Source organism: Motacilla alba, chromosome 2 (assembly GCF_015832195.1).
Source record: "Motacilla alba alba isolate MOTALB_02 chromosome 2, Motacilla_alba_V1.0_pri, whole genome shotgun sequence".
Taxonomy (NCBI): Eukaryota; Metazoa; Chordata; class Aves; order Passeriformes; family Motacillidae; genus Motacilla; species Motacilla alba.
The window spans coordinates 35,601,906-35,623,779 of NC_052017.1; the positions used below are offsets into that span (position 1 = coordinate 35,601,906).

Below are 21,874 nucleotides of genomic sequence, written 5' to 3' on the forward strand. Positions count from 1 at the left end.
ATAAAAGAAGTACTGAGCTAGAGCTTTTAAACTGCCAAATTGAAATATGCCAAAGCATAATGAAAACACTAGATTTTTAATCAAAATTCTTGTAAATCAACCTTTAGGCAATTTGGAGAGAACCAACTGTGCACTTTGCTGGTGCAAAAGCAGATGCCTGTTGTGAATGACAGATCTAGAAAAATTTGAAGAGCAAAGGTATATGCACTAGCAGTAAACTCTAGATGTCTGAGAGATGAAAGTCCACAGCTACATCAGAATATATCAAATTGACAGCAAGAATGACAAAACACTTCTATTTACTACAGTGCAAGGTGCTTTGTCAAACAACTATCACTTTGTTGTAGATATTGAGGAAAAAAAAACTCCCCACAAAACATTTTTGCCAAAGAGTAGGTAATCCATCATGGGACGGATTTCTGTTCCCCACCCTTGTCCTCCTGTGTGGAGGATGAGTAGTGTCAATCCCTAGTGCCACTTCAGAATGGCACTAAGGATGAAAGTACAGAGCACTTGAAGACATAAGAAATATGAGACTTCTAAAATGCAAATAAGACAAGTATGATTAGATTTTTTTTTGTGCCTAACAGTGAAGTTTTCCAAAAGTTTGATGATTTATTTTACACAGTTTACAAAAAATTATTTAGTAGTAGTCAATTCTTCCCAACAATTGCCTCAGTTCTCTAAAACAAAAAATCTTTTAGCCAAAAAGAAAACAGTCTGTGAGCAAGACAAAAATGTCACCCAGTGTTGGAGAGATTCAGCTTTTTGATTTTGCATTTTCTGACCAAACACCACTTAAGGAAAATGTATGAAGGCATTTCACATATGTAATTCATATTAAAACTCAAAAATAACCATCTGGAGATCAACAGAACAGTCCCAAGGGTCTACAAATTCTAAAATATTTTCCCTTTTCCTTTCGTTTCACCTAAATTTATGGCCATGATTTTCTTTAAGACAAGCATGGTACCTCTCTGTCAAGCTGGAGAGGAGAAAAAGGTTTGAAGCAGAGACTTTGGCTCTTCCATACTAGAGCTCTGCATTCTCAGCAGGCTTCACACCATTCCCCCCAACTGCATCCAGACAGCACAGAGCTCAGGTGACATGAAAGGAATGCTCCGCACCAGGTCATTTGGCACATCCATAGCGTGGTACTAGAGACCCTGGAGGAGGTGCTGAATTTTCATGCACACTATGGGAGTGAAATTCCATTCAACAGCTGTCTTACTCAGGTACAGGCATTATTTGAAAAAGCACTCTATGCTGTGACTGCAGGTTGCAAGACAGAGCAAGAAAGAATATCTAGGTCTGAGCAAGGCTTCCATTTCCTGCCATTGGAATGACAGTGAATAAAGACGACGAAAATTGCAGCATGTGAATACTGGTGTAATTACCGAATGGTTCCCCACATAATTATGCAAAACAAATCTATCCATAAGTTAATGTAGCCATTTTCTTTTTGAAACAGAATTTTCATGCCATCCATAAGTCACCCAAAAAACACAAACCTTAGATGACTTAAGTACACAGAATTTACTCATTTGGTCTGTAATATAAGCAATGCATGTGAGTAGAAATGAAGGTTTAATGAAACAAAGTAACGTACTCCACTAGGGAAAACATATTTTGCCCAAAGAAAAAACTAATGTAAATAAGTGGAGGCTTGACTATTTGATAAATATAGCCCCAAAGGTTATATGTTTACTGAAAGAATATAAATATTGTAGGTGATGTAGATTTTTTTATTTGACTAGAAACATTAATTGCTTTCTAAATACAATAATATTCTTTCAAACTGTGGGGTCTCATTTCTTTTACTGCAACAAGTAACCAATTACCTAACAAAAATGTTTACATTAATCACAATCACTCTATATTTTAGTTTTTATACCATCGATTTTATTTTTGCTTAGAACTGAACTCCCTCAGGCACTCTTTTGTGCCAACCATTAATTTCTATCAGTGATAAAGTTCCCTTAAGCTTCTTTTAACATCTACTGGACATGACCTCATAAAATTTAATGCCACTCATTAACCCCAAGCACTTAACTTTACACAGTAATGTCAGGCATCTGACTTTTCAGTGCATGAGAAATCCAAGTGGGAACTGTTTGAGAGATACAAATTACAAATCACTTGAGTAGTAGAAAGAGCTGCAGTGAACAATATTAAAGGGTAAAGCAAGACTTGAGCAAAAGTAGGGTTCTTGTGATGCCTTCTATCTAAAATTATAAAACATTTATACAAACGGGGGAGGCTGCAATGTGATTGTTTTGGCTTGTGAAATTCAGAGCTGTGACTGAATGCCAGGTTTTTAGCACTGTCTGAAGCAAATATGATGTGCAGTCACATTTTCTCGGCTGTCCAGTAGCCTTCAGGCATTTGGGAGGAGCACAGGTTTTAGGGTCACCATACATTCTGCAAAGGCCACACACAAGTGAGACTGGGGTAAGCCAGAAGAAGCAGTTCCTTCAAAGTGCTCATCCCTTTTTTCCTGCAACAGCCTTGCCTAGGTTTAGCTTTAGAGTGTGGTTGTTCTTCTGATTTTGGTTATGTACCAAGAAAGCTCTCGGAGGGACAGCACTGTTTTTATTTTCCCCGAGATGCACAGATGGGTGATGTCTGCTTAACTCATTTAACCATATTTCCCAGTGGCTTCACACATGTTGGAGAAAATGTGGAAAATTCTAGAGGTGAATGAAAAAAATTACTTAACAACAATTTTCTGGCTTCTATTGAACCATTCAAGGACATTTCTTGTGGGGAGTTGCAACTGAGTGACAGCCTGTCATGGCCCTGAGTGTAAAAAAAGGAGGCACATTGTTATGAAAAAAAAAAAAAAGTGGTTTATTTTGTATTTCTGTTGGCTCAAGAGATATCTAGGCATCCTCTGTGAAAAAGGACAGTGCTATGCAACTAGAAACATGGCCCATCGGAGTTCCTGATAGCAATCTGCTTATTCAGCTCTGTTATGAAAAGTCCCCTCCCCGAGAATGTACACAGGGTTTGCTTTTTCTTGGTGTCACAGGCTGTTACATTCTGGGTTAAGCAGTTGATGCTGTTGGAGCAGGGATCAGCTTAACATTTCTATACAAATTATACAAGGTAGCTATAAATTGCTTCATGAGAAGCCACGTGAGATTTGATGTGATGTCTGTAAGTGCTACAAGTGTATTTATTTTTCAGCAGCAAAAAGAGCCTGCTCTGAGAACTAAGTGGTAGCTCCTGAATTTACTGATCGTAACTGGGAAATATATTCTCTCCTACCCCATAAATCTAAACAGAAGGAAGCCGTTTTGCTGAAGCTTTATCTCTACAGAAAGGTATCTCTAAGCAAAAGGTAGGTATGACAGAATTGAGGTTTTCACATGCGAACAACTGTGATCTCTGATATGAGCCCCAGCTCCAATTTCTCTGAATGACTATTTTAGCTATAAACCACCCAGAACTAAAATCTACAGTCAATACACACACCATACTATTAAAAATGGTTTTGCATCTTGCCTGCCACTGGTCTAAGATCACTTTAGCATAATTACAGCTTGATGCAACATCAGTAAGTGTGCATCAGTTGGAAAAGTTTTTATTGCCTAATAGCAGGGAATGGTAATAAAGCAGATGTACACCAGGCCACATGACAATGGCAACCAATTGGTCTGTATTTGGCAGAGCAAAGTATTAATGTTTTATAAACACAATGTATGTTATACTTTTCTAACAACAGGGGTGTAAATCTCTGCACAGCATAAACACTTGTGCAGATCAACACAGAGATACTGCTGTGATAGGTACTTTGAATTTGTAGAGAAGAGCTCAAGCTGTAAGATGCCAAAAAAATTGGAAGTTTGTAAAGAATCACTGCCAGACTCTTAAATGTAGCAGCACTTGTGGGACTTTCTGAAATATAAATAGTAATTACCTTCAATGCAGAATTTATTTGCAAAAATAAATATACTGGTGCATACACCAAAACTCACAACTCAGTTTTCTATTTGAGAACCAAACTTTAAAATCTTTAAACTGTGAGTAAAACAACCCCCAAAATAATCTTTTGCTCAACACCCCCTACCCTGCAGTGCCCAAATCCACGTACACATGGGCACGCACATACACATCCGCTCCAATATCCATACGCAAACACGACAGTCTTAGTGTGAGGGCATCTACCCTGTAGACAATTCAATCAATCTCTCAAGTGACACTCACACGTGCCTGCACACACAAAAGCAGATGTGGCATTAAGATTTACAAAGTTATTGAAACTTTTAACAAGTAAAACGCATCTTTACTTAGCTACACCAGAATGAGGAATAAAGGGGTTTACATATGTTCCAATTCTAAACCTATCAATCAAACCCATGTTATTCCTTTGGGAGCTTATTTACATGCATATTTATCAGCCTCACATGCTAATTCCCTGCTGTTTTATGCCTGCGAGGCATGTTTATGAGTCATAATTGTTGATCTCATTTGATGTATTTCACTGAAGTAAGACATTATTCAGTTATGTGGCCTAATGTCAATGAATTACGATGACCCGATCTTCGAAATGCAACTTGCTCTTTAATTTTTATTAGAGCATTACTTATTCAGAAGAAGAAATACAGTAAAATGGAAGATCACATGTTTTTATAGCCATTTTACTTTAACATCTGATTTTTGAAACACTCCTCCCTACCTCTAGGCAAAGTTTTAAAAGTGTAATTCATAAACACCAAATGAAAAGAATTTTTGCCTGAAATTAGTACACATTTCTCAGAGTGGGACCTTTTATAAATGTTCTTATTTTGTTTTAACCAGACACAAGACAGGCCTTTGGAGCGCTGGCATATGGTTTGCAAAAGAAAAACAACCCGACTCAAGTCAAAGCCCCCAAATTGTTTTTTTTACCTTAACTTCATCAAAACTGAAACCAGATAGAGACTTCACAGCAACTGAGAAAAGACTACTAAAGTAAGTTAAAAGTCCCCAAACTGACTCATCATCTTTAATGCTAAGTGGTGCCAATTTATAAACAGTAAATCACTTGATGGTCAAAGTAAAGACCAAAAGAGGGAATAATTAGGATGTGTACAAACTTCACTGCAGTAGCCTGTGTTGCGCCATTAATGGCTATTTCTAGGTGGCGAGCCAGAAATGGTGTTAGTAAGCATCCATGCTGTAGGAGCTAATAGAAAATTACCACTGTACACATAATTTACTACATGATTTTCAGATGTCCCCACTTCCTACCTTAATATTCAGTATTGTTTTAATGCAATTATTATCAATTAAATATGTTCAAAAGTTTCCAAGTTGCTGCTCTGAGCTACAGCTTTAGCATGGAACAGGGTAATATGCAGGAAAATAAAACTATCTTTAGCTAAGCAATGCAAATTCAAAGTGCAGGCTCATTTTTCCATAAGAATCTTAAACTGAATATGACAGATATGAGTAAGTATCTTTGAAATCACAGATAATCTGCATGTATCTTCCTAAATCTGTAATATCCAGAGGACTCAATATACATTATATACAAATATAACATTAATTCCAAGACAAAAAACCCTCACGATATTTTTCATGTCCAGAATTAAATCAGGCTTTATATGCTCTTTTTTAAAAGTGAAAAGGAGCATTTAGTCCTGTGTTTACATGGTATTTTTCCAAATCAGAAGTTTGCTTCTGACAGGCATACATTACAAACCAGTTCCTCTAAAAAACCTAAAAATCTTCACTTGAACAAGTAGTTATTGTAATGTCACAGTTACAAGGGTATAACTTTAGTTCATACAAATGCCACAACTAAAACTGTTATATGTTCATCATAAATAAAAATTTATAAAATACATTAAATTTAATTCTGCAGTAAAATGTAAATTCCATAACTTTTCAAACAGAATTTTTCACTTATTATTCAGTATGTTATACTGAAGAACCCCAGAACAGAGCTAGAGCTCTTCACAGTGTAAGCTCTAATTTACAGCCCTTCTTTCTTTCAAATTCAAATAAGCAAAACACACAAGCTCATCTGCCTGGGGTACTTTTATTTTAATTTTCTTTTTCCTTTTTTTTTAGAATAGCAACAATTAATGCTACACTTTTTCTGGCAAGAAAATCTTCATCTTAGTAAGGCAATAATGTTGTGGTGACCTAGCTGTAATAATTCAGAATGGACCTTTGTAGACTTTTGCAGAGAAGTATTTTCTTTCATACTTCAATAAACAATGAAACAATATTGGGTCACAGAAGTTTGGAGGTGGCCCTGTGGCTCCATATGCTTCTCTCCTCCATTAAGATAACATCTGTTCTGGCCACCAGTCAGCAAATCAAATTTGATGAGAATTCATCTGCATGCAAAGTAGAAATGCCCAATAATGGACAGATTTATGTTTCATTGCTCCACCCTTTAAATATTTCAAATTGTATGTAACAAAACAAACATTGGCATCTTCCAAAATTACAACTAATATATTAAAAAATGTACCCCTTTATAATAAAACTTAAAACATTATCAGGTCATTGCAAACACATTTTCACATGTATTACACGATCTATCCCTTTAATTGTACTTAGTACTGAAACACTATACAGTTAATTTTTCCTAAGGTTAAATCATTGATTCCATTACAAATCCAATTTCTCAGAAGGAAAGAATTATCACCACCATAAAAGCTTTACCTGGATGAAGTTTATGCCTTTTAACTTTTAGGAAGATCAAGAATAATAATTTGTAATGGGATATCAAAATTTCAGTGGAGAAAATGTCGTGGTTTGAGAGGAAGTGAGCTTTTGGGAGGTGGTGGGACCAGGGAGAATAGGTTTTCATGGGGGCACTGGCATTGGGCCAGCGCCAAACCATGACAGAAATTTATCAAACAGGCTACTTGCTAATATTTTGGTTATATGGCCCCAGATGCACTAAACTGGATGGGATTTGTTCAAAAGTTTGAGCATAGTCTTCCTATCCCAGAGTTCATGCATTATTGTGTATCACTTTAGTCTCCAAGCAAAAGATTGAACTGCCAGTTGTTTATACAGAAATAAGGTATTTAGAATTTATCACTAAAGATGTAAAATGACTTGATTGATCATTGAGGCCAACCTTTGACTGAACACCACCACATCAAGTAAACAATAGTACTGTTGTGCTTACTTTGAAAAACTCTTGTGAGAAGTATTTTCCCTTTTCTCAAGATAGGTCCTACTAAAATACAAAACTATGAAATAAATAAGCATAAATAAATCAACTTGGACCATCAGTTCATTAAGGTGGAGTAGCATTCCTTAGATTTGCAGCCAAATCATATTTTATTAGTAACACCCATCTATATCTGTACTGAGACACCATTTATCAAAGGTTCAGGAATAGTTAAACGTATTCAAAACATTTTAATTTTATTTAATTACTTGAAATACTGAAAAGGTGACAATTATCTATGTCTTTTGAAATATTTCTCACTTCCATTACCAAAAATACTTTTATTTGAAATTTCTAAGATGATACATGCTTAATTAAATTTGTATATAAAACATGAAAAAGTTGTGTGTTCTGTACCAAAGTTATGCTTTCTTAATTAGCTACCTGCCTCACAAAAACTGCCTGAAAGAAAGAGCTGAAGGATGGCCTCATCCCCGATGCAGTATCCTGCACCTTGAATGATGTGGGTCAAGTTCCTGGTCCTGCTACAGACCTCTTGTATGAACGAGCCATATAATTGCACCAGCTTCAAATTCCTTTTTGCATGAGAACATATAATCTGGCTGCTCTCCCTATGGAAGTTACCAGAATTAATTTCAATGCTTCTTTTGTATATGACACCTTCTAAAAGGATGAGGTAAGCACACAGATGCAAAACAAACTTCCCAAGTCTCACTTCCCTTTTCAAGCAGATCAAGCCAAGGAGCACAAACTGCATCACAGCCTGGTGCGGTTGTCACAAATGGTGAAAGTAAGTCTCATTTGCTATATCCTTTTGTGTCATTTGTGCTGTGGTTGAAATGTTACAGTCACATGATTACTGATGTAATGAACTAAACATGTAACAGGATGAAGAAAGTGAACAAAGATACTTATGAATACCTAAAAGATATTCTAGATCTGACAGAAGTGTTCAGTCTTGTCACAGAGTGTGTCTATGTACATCCATATAAATCTGAAGCTTAAAATAGTCAGAAACAAAACCCACTGATAGTTCACTTAAACAAAATAAGATTTAAACACAAGCTGGCACACATGCCTGTGAAACGTGATGGTCCTTATCCAGTATTGCTTAGATTTGAGTTCATTTGCTATTATGTTGACTGAAAAAAGATAGGCAAAAGCAAATCCACACTTCTCTCTGTCCCCCCATTTCAGCACTCATGTTTAGTGAGAAAGGTGTTCTCTTATTATCCCGTATATTTAGCCTTTTTTAAATTATTGTGTATTTTACGAGCAAAATGACGACTGGGACTGACTTCAAGAGTCAGTTATATGCATTCTGCCTTTGCATGGCCAAATCTTGACACCAAATGCTTAAAATCTGAACACTCCCAAAACAGGAACCCCAACTAACCACAATGCAGTACCCTGGGCTAAACGACTGCTTTCCTTAAAGGGCACTCAGGCTTGTTACCTTTGCAGCCAATTGGAACCTAGCCATTAATTTTAATAGGGTCAGGATCAGGCCCCTGACTTTTCTGACATCAAAGAAACATCTTTCACAGTCATGCTGTTATAAATAATTAAAGCTGATTAGCAATAATAAGGTACCTTAACCAAAAAGGTAAACAGTGGAGACATTTATTATCAAAGTAAGAAAAGAAAATTAAAATAACCTCCAACACTTTTGTATGTGCAATTCATCAGGAAACGTTGTAAAAGAACAAAAACAAATGTTGGCTCACTCCAGAGGTTCTTTGTCATCATTAATGTATTCAGGTTTTCACAGCTGAATTGCTGTACTTTGAAAAGATTTTCATGAAAGGAAACTCAAATTCAATGTTTAAACAAAGCTGTCAGGTTACCAAGATTCGTATTTGCTTGTATGTCCAGAAAATGTTTTATCCTTTTTAAAAACCCGTTAGGTTAGAAGTACTATTATTCCTTTGCTCTCAATTTGTAAACAACAGAAAATAAGCTTTTATTAAGCAGCACACATTTATTTATTTATTTGCTACTGCAAAGCTGAAACCAGCAGTTAGAAGTATCAGTTCCAAAGCGGAGGTGAAACTACCTGGTACAGATATTTTACTTCATTACTAGTTCTGTTCCTCAAATTGATACAAATGGCCTCCTTCTGTTTCTGTCTGTCTGCTTGCCTGATCAGCGGAGCTAATTGTCAGAGCTGGGGAGATCTCCTATACCTAAACAGAAGATATGCAGTTTGTAACCTGCTTAATTTGCCTTATGTCCTGGATGGCCCTCAGTATGTTGTTCATTAAAGTATCAGCTGTTTCAGTTGTTGCAGTGGCAACCTAAGCATAGGCCTATTTTTCTTTGTTAAAAGGCCAGATTGTCAATAAATAATACACATCTTACCAGGTAATTTATTACCACTTGAATATGACACTACTTTATTTCTCTCCCCTTTCATGTGTCTTAGTTTTGCGTGTCCGAAGAGGATGAGGGCAGGGAGTAACCTGGGTACAGGAGGCAAAAGAGTAAGGCTTATTAGCCAATCAAAAGCCTAAAACTGAAGCTTTGTAGTATCAATTGAGTGAAAGTAGGTTGAAACCTTCTCTTTTTAAAATAAGGAATTCCAGGTCTTTATAAATGTCCACATACATGGAAGATAAGAAACATCCCATCTGTAGTGACATATTTCTGTTATATAGAACAATCAATTTCTAATTCAATCAAATTTGTGACAGTTAAGCTCTTTAAAAATGTTTTAACATACATTTAATCTCAAATACAGAAGTCTGTAACATCAGCTAGCTGCTCACAATTCATACACTGCTTTGTAAATTACAATCTTTAGTACATCAGGACAGAAGTGAACCCAGACATTTAATTATTATCCTGTACCAATCATGCTGGCCTCAGCTAGAATTCTGATTTACTAGTCTTTCATTATACATACACAAGTACAATCAAACGTGTACAGTTCAATTTTTTTTAAATTAAGAGAATCTGCCTTTTCCATATGTAGGAGATATAGCCATTTAACATAATTTGAACATTTCCTGGAAACACTTAATATGTAAGGTATTTATGGTCAGTAACCTTCATATTATATTTCTGTGTAAAGTCTGAGTAAAATATTCAAGAGAATGATTGCATTCTCATTGTTAGCATATGTATAACTTTTTATAGTGTACTAGTTTTAAACCACTTTTAATTACATTTACAGAGCTAGTATTAAAAAAGATTATTCCATTTTATTTTGCTGTTCAGTAGGTTACTATAGTTTAAATGGAAATTTCTTCTTAGTATTATAAGGTTCTCTAAGCATGTAATATTTATTAAAAACATTTAAATTTCTTTTTCATTTAACTTGCTTTTTTTCCTTTTATCCTACAAGTATTATTACGCTACACATATACTAGGAAGCGAGATGAGAGCCAACTAGTTGATCTTTAACTTGGATTTGGGAAGAGCTAGGAAAAGAAACAGAAATGCTCAAATCAGCCTCTCCCAAAGCAGGGTCACAAGGAGTTGTTAGAAGAATGACATGAGGCTGACAAGTGATTTATGCCAGTATTCAGGCAGAGTTGTATCTGGAAAGACCTGGAAACTCCCAGCTCAGATGACTGACCTGAGGTAGTGTGCCAGTGTCGTTAGTGAGAATAGTCTTGTTCTCATATAGTGATTTAGAGTGAAACTTCCAAAATGAACATTTAAAAAATTTCACTTGGATCAAGAGAAGTCGTGGGTGCCCAGAGAAGCTGTGGATGAGCCATCCCTGGAAGTGTTCAAGGTCGGGCTGGAGGGGGTCCTGAGCAACATGATTTAGTGGGAGGCTTCCAGCCCATGGTGGGGGGGGTTGGAAAGGGACGGTCTTTAATTTGTCTTCCAACCCACACCATTCCATGAACAGATATCGCTGTCCAAAAGGCCATCCCTAGTATCTGCCATATCAAGCACTGAAGGCCATTTCCCTACATGATGTTTGTGCCAGTTACCCATGTCACAGAATAACCTCCAAAATGGAGTTACTGCAATGTGCAACTCATGTGAAGCCACCAAAAACCCCCGTATCTACCAATTCTAGAGAGGAGAATCCATCTCTTGAAGCTGGTATTTCACAAGCCCATGGCAGCTACTCATATTTGCTCCCACAGCTGAAGTAGTTAAAAAAAACTCCTGCAATTCCTAAATAGAAATTTGCAGTAAGGCTCTGAAACCAAAGGGTCTACAAGAAGCAAATTTCTAAGAGCATGTCAACACCTGTACAAATACAGTATTTCAAGTAAAAATTGTACTGTGTGATAGCTAAGATGGCTAGATTTTCAACTAACTATATTAAATATATGCATTTTTAAACACGCATAGCTTCTCTGTTAACTGATCTTTTAATAAAAATGTCTAATACAGAAAAGAAGAAAATGAAGAGGTGTAGGGAAGCAGCTAGTGACAGCCTGAGTTAGCTCAAGATACACTGTGTTGCTCCAAAAGCCTTTGTCACTACAATCCTGTTGCAGCTCAATTAAAGGAAGCTAAACAGCAGTTATTATTAATAAATGAATATTAAAATGCTTGTTATGTTAGCATATGGCGTTTGAAGATGTAAAAACCATTCTTGCCTTTTATTCATCCAATATGAAGTGAAACAGACTGAGGATGGCCCCTTCTCTTCCATCATACCTGTGCCTTTAATAAGGAAGCCAAGCACTGCAGAGGCACAAAGGTTTTGAACAGAACCACTAGCAAGAACTGTACTGGTGGGGCACGCTGAAGATTTCTGGCTGAAGGGTAAAACTCCCCAGTGAAGAACACAGCACTTTTTCAGGGCCTGGTGTAAACTACAGCATGGAACCCCAAAGACATTAAGAAACAATCACAACCCTCCGCTCTTCTGTTTCAATATAATGCAAAGAGGTTCCCTATTTCTATCTTGTCTTTTTAATGAAAACACACAGTAGCATGCATATTTAAAAGGACTCTTAAAAACACAGTGCTATACTTCATGTACATGTTGCTCCCTGGAGAGAAGATGAAATAACACACGTTACATGGCATACTTGACGTCATAAAATATGCCATCAAAAAATATTTGATAAGAAAATAGTAAGTCTTCAACAACTCACTGTATTTGCGTTCTCAATTGCTTTTACCTAGGAAAGTACTTCTCACACAGAGAGGTGTAGATCTCTGTGGTTTTTTTCCTTTAAATGAACTGATCTCTAAAAATTGAGGTAAATAAATGCTGTACAGGGCAATTCACATTAGCACTGTATATCTGGGTGAAGGGGGTTGTAAGGGAAAAAAAACCCCTTAACTTATAACACTGAGTAGCTAAGGACCAGTTAGAAGAGAATGTCATTTTCTGACAGCAAAAATTCACTTAACCCTGTAAGGAATGTCTAGGGCCAAAACAGTCCATGTGAATTACACTAAAGATTTGGGGAAATTATTTGATAACACATGCTTTGTCCAGAAAAGATGACATTTACTTTATTACTTCATTCCCCTCTGTTTTCTACTTGTTTTCTGTATGACACTAATATAAACGGGATCTCAAATTTCACATAAGGTATAGCTCTCCATGGAAATACTTGCTAGTGATCAGGGCTATGAGGTTAACACCAGAATAGCGTAATTGTCCAACGACAAGCAATGGAAACACACACACAGTATATGGCCAAAACGGAAATATGAATGCTCTCTTATAATTTCTCATATTTTTTCATGGTAGGTTTGAGAATCAGAAGGGATGCAATAGTAACTATGAGGTTGGGAACTTATCTGGCTCAACTGGATTAATTTCAGTCACACACTCCAGTAGTTATCTTTGTCCTTCCAGCAACATCAGCCTTCTCTGTCCTCACCACCAGCTATAGCCTTTACACATGAAATATATCCTGCCAAACTCCAAAACACTCTGGCCCATTAAAGGGTTCCCCTTTTCTTCTATTGAGAACAAAGAACACATTACATTTTTCTATGTGAAGTATGCTATTAAATAATAGCTTGTACACTAATTAAAGCAAATGTAATTGTGAGAACACACTGACATTGTTAAAGTAAATTACCCAATTTGTTAATAGTTTCATTTCAAGTGACCTTAATTGTATTAATTGTGATATTGAACAAATTAAATTGAAGAGTATTAAATGCATTGTTCCAGTCTGTCCTTAGAGGATCAACTTTCTCATTATATCAACGAAATGGGAATACTGCCTACCACGCTCTTCAAAACTTGTGTCAGAATGTGGTGGACAATGTAACTTGGAGTGAAAATTCATGGCAGAAAGTTAACCTAGTTATTCCATTTTAATGTAACAGAAACCTCAAGCATTTGGAAGTCAGAAAAACAGTTTGTCAGATGCAATATGCACGGAAAAGGTACAACAATAATGTTTCTGAAATTTCATTCAGGTCTCACAAAGTCTCTGCTGAAGACAGAGCTAATATTCACCAATTTCTCTTTGAAAGATCCCTGTTTCAGAGGGGATCACACAAAAACATTATTAGAATAAAGAGAATAAAAGCATGATGATTCTGAAAAGGGAGAATGCAGAAAGATGTCATCAAGTCAAAAGACTACCACAGTCAAAAGAAAACATAATAATGCACACATACCTAGATGCGTGTAAATTAAAATACAACCAGAGCCACAAGAAACAACCAGAAACTAAAATTTCTTAAAAGAACTAGAATCCTACATCTGAAGTATTAGATTGCAAAAGTGAGAATCCCTGCCATAAATTTATAATCAACTATTTAAAAATGCTATTTAAAAAAACATAAATGAGTGCATATATGGCATGTACATTTTTTTATCTTGAAAAAAAATCAGACATAAGGAAAATAATACAGGCCAAATTAATCAACAGAAAAGGACAAAAATACTATCTTAATGGATTTTCTAAAATGTTTTAAAGAGACAGAAAAAAGATCTTTACAGTTAAAGGCTTAGTCTGAAGTTTTTAAACTTGCAAACAAGCACATTCTCATGGCTCATCATAACTCAAGATTCAAAGTTTATCAGTTACATAAAATCTGGAGAGCTACCAACACCCAGACCTTTCTCCAAATGACACTTACCTCATCTGTAATGATCTACTTTCATTTGTTCAGCTAGGTAACTGTCTCATGCCTAGCATCTGCAACATTAATCCTTGCAGCTGTTTCTAGTGAACCATGTCTTAATCTTCTCAGGCCACTTCTCCAAAATCTCATGAATACTTTGAATTTTACATCTACTCTCCATTGTGTCAACAGTCCTGTCCCAAATAAATAATATTTTCTCTCTGTTCCTTCACTGAAATTTTAATAAAAGCACTGAGTACTACTAGACTCAACACATTTATGGAATCCTATCCAATATACCCTTTCAAGCTGACAGCAAATGAACAAAAAATAGTTGACGCATGCAGTTTTCCAAACAGCTATACTCAAGAGCAATCCGTGTATTTTTGAAATTTCTTTAATTTTATGAAAACTGTGAGAGAATTTCGTAACTCCAGCTGGACATGATATCTTCTGGTTCTCCATCAAGTTCTGGTAAGAACTGCACATGCTAAAAATACAACACTTCATGTAGATTTACAAATCTGACTACATCAGTAACTAAGTATTTCTTTTCAGCACCCTTATCAGTGCTGTGTTTTTTTCCAATCACTTTATCTCAGCGAAGGCTTTTATCACTTTGCCTCCAAAGTAAGCATTCAGCCATGCTTAAAAAAACCAATTCAGATATACCGATATTCTACAATATTGCACAGAATGGCTCCAGTGGACCACCACTCCACTGTATTTCTGTGATTCATGAGACAAGAAAATTAAGACAGAGATTTTCACCAAGTTGATTCTATACCACCCCTGAAACTTGAGGCTGCATTGAAAAACCTTGTCTTGAAATACTTCTGTGAAGACAACGATGGACAAACTGCATGGACAGGAACAACTGTATACTTTGATGCCTAAAGAGCTAACACTAATCACACACATGCTTTATTTAAAATGAAACATTAAAACTTCAAAGACCTATTCTGTATATATAAAGTTTCAAATTAAAATGCACTATGTGTTTCACAGCAAAAAAGGCTATGAAGATGAAATGGATGCTTTATATAAAATATTTACATAGATAGAACATAAAAAATGTACCATAGTTGGTAACCTTTATGACTTGGGGAACCATGTATTTACATATCTTTATCCTCGCATGTGCGTATGTGTGTGTTGTGTATATATTTTTAACAGTTGACAGCTGTTTTAGAGCATACAGAGATGCCAAGCTGAATGAGGGTCTTGATTACTTCAAGATTAGCTATCTAAAGTTTCTATTCATTTTAAGTGTTGTTAGTGCGAAGAGTCATTAGTCACTTCCTTGTCTCATAGAACATCAGCATACATTTACATTGTTAATGAACATTTGGGGTAAATGAATTAATGGCACTTTTAAACATCAATTCAATCCTAATAACTTTGTATGTCATAGAAATGTTAAGGTTGGGATAAAAATGAGAAACCTTTTCAGTCAAGGTAACTAATCGCTTCTGGGCACAATAAAGGGTAAAATTAACTTACAGTGTTTTTTTTTAACAGGGTGAAAATTTTGCTTTTTCTTGAAACAGAGTTGAAAGAATTACCAGTTTTTTTAAAGCAAATAGAAATCAGAAGAAAATGTTTATCTTTTTCTTGACTGGGGTAGACCAGAAGCAAGCTGGTTTTTCCTCTTGAAAATGGTTATTATTTTAGCTTATTGAAAAAAGAGATTATTTTCAAGTTTCTAAAATATGTACAAAAATGCATTTGGTTTATCAGGCTAAAATGGCTTCATATCACTAAGATGTCAAATATAATAGAAAAAAAACACTGCCTAGAAAAGCTACTCCATTTAATCGTTAGGTTTTAAAATACTTTCTCCATGACGTACATTGTCATTTTTAAACACTGAAGAAGCTTTGTAAACCAATAAAGAAACAGTAAAAAAATTAACTCAAAGGGACAATGAAGTTTTACCAATATATTTTGAGGCAAAACATCAGCTTCTTCTAAACTGAAGTAATAAACCTGACTGAGCAGAACTTGACTTAGCTTTTTAATAAGCACTAGTAAACAGAGGATTTATAAACAGATACACCCACATAGAATAGTTGATCTGGGTGAGGGACTTAGAAAATGTGACAAAGTTGTTTCAACTCTGTAATTTAAAATAAATTTTTTATTTTGCCCTCCTGGTACATGTGTTCAATGACTGGAAAATTACAGGTAGTTAAGGTGCCACTGTGTATAACTGAGTACTTGAGGAATGTTTTCATGACAAGGACGAGCTTTCTCATTAAGCTTATCACTTTCTTTGAACCAACTCCACTGTCACTACTAGCAAATAAGTAGAAAAGATGAGCAAAACAGACAGGCATTGCATTATCCAAGCAGTTTGTTCTCATTGTTCATTAGGGTCTTCCAAATACTGCATTTAACTTATTTGATTCAGGTTATGTAATAATTTCTATCTTTAGAGCCTATTAATTCTATCTCAGCTTTGAGATATTTTTTCAAATAAGAACATAGGAGCTGAGTCAAACAAAAATCAGATTTTTTATTTGCATAATTTTGTCCAAAATAACATACTGAACTTTAGTGCAGAACCAAATTAAAAAAATAAATAGAAAAAAAAACCAAACAAAAAATCCCTAAACCAAAGCAGTGTAAGAGGCCATGCTTGAGAAAGTAACATAAAATCATGCTCCATTTCAATGTTCTTATGCTGAAGTCAGTGTTTGGTTTATGATTAGAAAAGGATGACAGCGCATTAAACATTTGGCTAATGCTTCTGTCTGTAATTAAAAGTTGACTTTTTGTGGTTTTCATTAGTGTCAGAGTGTTCCTCACATACTCTGTGAAATGTTCTTTAAGTTGCCCTGTTCAACTTCATTGAGTGAATTAAACAAATTATGACAGGTACAGTTATTATGACACACTTATATAAGGTATAAACTCAAAAAAAAAGTACAGAAATACAAACTCACCTTCCCCTGGCTTGTTCAAAAAACTCTGCAAGGGATCAATGCCTATCTCTTGTTCCTCTGTTTGCAAAGGGTGACTGGTTTCAGACACAGAATGATACATACTGGCAGTAGTAAATTCCAACTGATGAGTATTTATCTGGAAGAAAAAAAACATAGAAACAAACACTTCAGTATTCATTTAACTATTTTTCAATCACACGAGTCAAGAACAAAAGTACTTAAAACCTCCCCTTATTTTCTAGGCACATCATCACCATTAGTTGTCTAATTGGCAGAACAATAGTGTTTCCATTTGAACGTTGTAAATGTTGTATTATTTGGAGTCCAAAAGAATTGTTATAGTTTCTACAAATATCACACTACAAGTAAGTCCAAGCGTGGTTTTGAAGACTGTAAAATAGGGCAAGAGCCTCTTTCCTTCCTTCTTCTAGTTTTCCCTACTCATCTATTAGTCTGATTCCTGGGAGAACTGATGCTAGTTCTTGGGCATGATGAAGATTATAGAGCAAAACTGAGGAAAGACCATCATCATCACTCTTCCGGACCCAAGACTTTTCATCCCAGAAAATCTTCCTTTTAAACCACTTCTTTTTCAGAAACCATAGGTCAAGTATAACATAACAGCAACAGACACACAAAAAGAGAATGGATTAATACTGACTAGCATGATAGGTGAATTTGGTTTAATCAAGATTTATATTAACTTTTGTCTTGGTTCTGGCAAGAACAGGGTTTTGCAGTAGCCAGGAGGTGGCATGGCCAGGGCCCAGAGGTTTTTCTATACCATGTCATGTCACTACCAGGGCAGGGAGAAGGGAATCTTTTCTGGGAAGAAGGGGTTTTTTTTCTGGTCAAGTAAGTGTGGAAGAGGGAGTGGTTGGGTAATGCCGGCTCTGATCTGGAGGGAGTGATTGGTTATTATCTGTTGTTAGGGTTTCTGCAGTAAGCGAGAATGTTTATTTTCTTGTCATTAGATGCTTTCTTTTCTTGTTGTTAGCATCACTGCTGTTACTGTTCATTTTTCTTACCTCATTGCTGTTTCCAGTAAAATATTCTTATCTCAACCTGTGATATTTACCTTTTGTGCCTTCTGTTCTCCTCTCCATCCCACTGCAGGGAGGAGGGAGGGAAGGCAGGAGTCAGCAAGGGAGCTCTGTGTGCCATGCAATGGTTTCAGTGGGAAAACTTAGCTGGAGAATACCATTCCTAAACTGGGACAGCCTTCTAGAAAGATGATGTTAAGGAAGCATTTTAAGAAACACAATCAACTAGCTGGCGAACATTTACAAAGACATCCTCCAAAAATGAAGGCCAAAAGGGAAGTAATGGCAGAACTGAAACTTTAGGAAGTAAGTGATGCAGATTCATCATCACAGGCTCCTGAATGGCACTCACATCACTATCAAGCAACTGAACAAGAACTATGTAAGAAGTTCATTCGAGGAGGGCTGGAAGCTAATACTGGCTGCAACAAATTAGAAGATGCCAATAAAAGGGTGAAAAGCAGATGATGTTATGATCAGTGTATAAGAAAGAGAAGCGACCTTTCCAGTGCATTAACAGTGCAAGAGTACATTTGTCAAGACTGCATTTTAGTCGCTGTACAGCAATTTATTAACTCACAACACAAAAACCTAAGCCAGCTAAATAGGTCTGATTTGCCCAAGCCCACTAAGCAGCTACCTACGAGAGAGGCAGGTGAGTTTTAAATATCACTTACTTTAACTGCTTTGTTTACAAGTATCATAACTTTCTAACAGCAAGAAAATTATATTTAGAAAAAATATAAAAAGAGATACAAGAATAGGTATGCATCTACACTTTCAGGAGTGGCATATTAACAAATTTGAAATCACTTCAATTATGCTTTTCCTTTGGTTCCTAGAAGGTATGGCACTGACCATGTAGGCTTTATACCTTCAGTTTACTGTCAATAAATGAAGGGGAACTTGTATTCTTAAGACTTTTTATAGTCTATACCTTCTTAATTTTCCTAGTAAGTTATGAGGAAAAAATACCCCAAACCCCAAAACCCCTAAATAATTAAATAGTTGGGCCACTATTAGGCAATTCCTTGAAACCAGTGCACCTAGGCTTTTTTCAAAAGCATGCTGTCTCAGCTGTATTCCCTGAGGGGTTTATCCTGTGCTCTGGCCCCTGTGTTACTGTCGTGATGAAATGGTCACACCATCTCTTACTGCTGTTTAGCTAGTGGAGAACATCTAAAGGTCTTGGGAACAAGGAGCCAGTAACTAAGGGAAAGTTGGACTCAGACTTGAGCAGTGGTAGATATTTATGTCAAATTATTTCAATCATAAAATTATATGACTAAACACACCCCTAAACCACAGAATTAACATGAACAACACTATATGAGGCTCAAAAAATGTGCTATGACTGTATGCATACTTCACATGTTTCCTATGTAATTTTTAAACTGTAACAATGAAAACTGCATGAATGGTATCCTAAAGAAAGATATTTACAAACTTGTTAGCCCCTCAAATAACATTTACCTGTAGTCTTATGGCTGCAAAAATATAAAGAGATGTTTATAAATACCTGATGTATTAAATAAATAAAAGAAAAACTTAGAAGAATTTATTTAAACAAAACCCCCATGAACTTTGCAGAAGTAATGTTTTCCTGCTGGAATTTTAGTTGCTCCTCTTGTTCCTTTTGCTATACAGTTGTAAATATCTTTCTGCTGATCAGTTGATTTTGCCTTCAGTAAAATTACAAGCTTTTTCAAACTGTGCTGCTTAAGTTTAACTTTTTATTTTCATGTTCCTTCAGAGATGGCTACACAATCTGACCAAAGCAGAACCCTGAGTGTCTTTCAAACTGAGAACCAGGCACAAAATGACCTTACCAGCCATTGTCGTTTTAGCAGCCACCTCTTAAGACTCAGTATGTTTCAGACTTACACTGTCTTACATCCATAACATAGTATCAATTTAGCCCTAGTACGTTTGCTCTTCTATGTCCTCTTCTGTATCCACCTTGTTTGTTTTTTTTTTTTAAATACTCCCCAAATGCCATACCTTTACAATCTAGATGCACCATAATTTACTTTACAGACTGTTGGAGCAGCTTTAAACAGCTGAATAGATTTACTTTTGATATCTGCACAGTGATTTATCAGTTATTTGTGTTTGTTTATGGATACATATGGTTAGAGTTAAAAAAGTATCACTACCTATTATTCTTTACTCCTTAGTCCAAGCAATTTTCTTCACACTTTTATACTGAAGTTCTTTTCTGCTCTTCTTACAAAGAGCAAAGGGAACTATTAAACAATTACAATTACACTTGGGATCTTATTCTGAGACAGATTAATTCTTCACAGGTTTGTGGTTGATTTGTAATGGCCTACAACATATTGTTCATATTAAATAAGATACAATTTAAAACCATTCTCAGTGTGAAACAATAAAAATGTTATAAACCCCTGAAATTCAATTACTGGATTACAAGACTTGATTCTGGCTAATCCTAACATCTCAGTGAAAGCACCTATTTGTACTTTTTTTTTAACCTCCAAAGTTGAAAGGCTAAGGAACTCAAAACACCAGGCATGCTTCCCCCTACTGGGAGTTCAACTATTCTGTAATATACATGAGAAAATAATTAAGACCATGTATGAAACATTTATCTAGTCAAGGAAATTAGCAGAAACATGAATCCACTCACGAGCCCAAGGAAAAGGCAGGCATGGATTCTTTGGCTACAGGCCTTAAGTAACAGGAGGAGCCCTCATGTGCCACCACGGACAGTGCCACATGTTTGCTCCTCACTGACCAACACACGTGGGGTGAATCCAGTCTGCTTTTCAGTGAAGGCAGCTTGTCAGCACGTCTGTTCTCAACAGAGACCAAAAATCCCTCCAGAGACAGGCTTACAGACTCCAATACAGAACTCCACCAGGGTTCTGTGGAGGTACCTGCTTATAGCACATTATCTCCTCTCCCACCACCTCCTCCGTATTCCACAGGCGATAGAATACTAACTTGTTTTCATTAGGAAAAACTTAACTGATGTTTACTGGCATCTATCTAACTACCAACCTCTTTCTACACAGCAGAGGTAAACCACTAGCTGCATTAGATAGTCTGATTTAACATGCCCATTCTAACTTTCCTTTTTCTCACTAGGTATTTACTCTTAGTGAGTACTTAGTACTTACTTGGAAGTTGCTTGCTTCTGTTTTAGATGTGAGAAGGCTTATTCACCCAAGACTTTATAAATATTTTGCCTTCCCTATTAGCTACTCTAATACATTATGTGACTTCTACCACCTTTAGCCATAAAGCAGTCTTATATAATCGTGCCTTCATTAGCATTGCCATTCTGCCTGTGTACAAACCTGTGAGTTTGGACTGCTTAAACAAAATTGCATTTAAAACATTCAAAACCAAAACCCACTTCTTCTCCAGACTGTCAGTGGCAACAGCCTCAATTCAGCCCCACTTCATCTGCCATTAATATGTATAAATTGTATCTAGCTAGATAGAAATACAAGACAAAGACAGAAGTCTAATTGAGATATGTTTCTATGTGTACTGCAAGTGAAGCACACATCACTTTTGGACCAGAGCTGGGTGAAACATTGCAAAAACATTGCAAAAACATGTACTCAGAACATGTCAAGGCTGAAGACTCAGTTGTAATAAGATTATAATAAATGTTCATATAATTAAATGATTATAATTGATGTCCATTAAGAAGATGGAAAGTTTAAAATAAAAACAAAATTTGTTGCATT

The 21,874-nt window shown here is 36.0% G+C and overlaps 1 protein-coding gene across 5 annotated transcripts in view; it reads right to left on the reverse strand.

Annotated features, from left to right (window-relative positions):
* The window catches only part of TBC1D5 (TBC1 domain family member 5), a 316,933-nt gene that overhangs the window by 168,747 nt on the left and 126,312 nt on the right, over positions 1-21,874 (reverse strand). For all 5 annotated transcript variants that reach the window (XM_038126959.1, XM_038126956.1, XM_038126960.1 and 2 more), the window contains one exon: positions 17,110-17,245. In XM_038126959.1, the coding sequence (XP_037982887.1) occupies positions 17,110-17,209 (100 nt within the window). In that variant the 5' untranslated portion in view covers positions 17,210-17,245. The remainder of the gene's footprint in view (positions 1-17,109; positions 17,246-21,874) is intronic.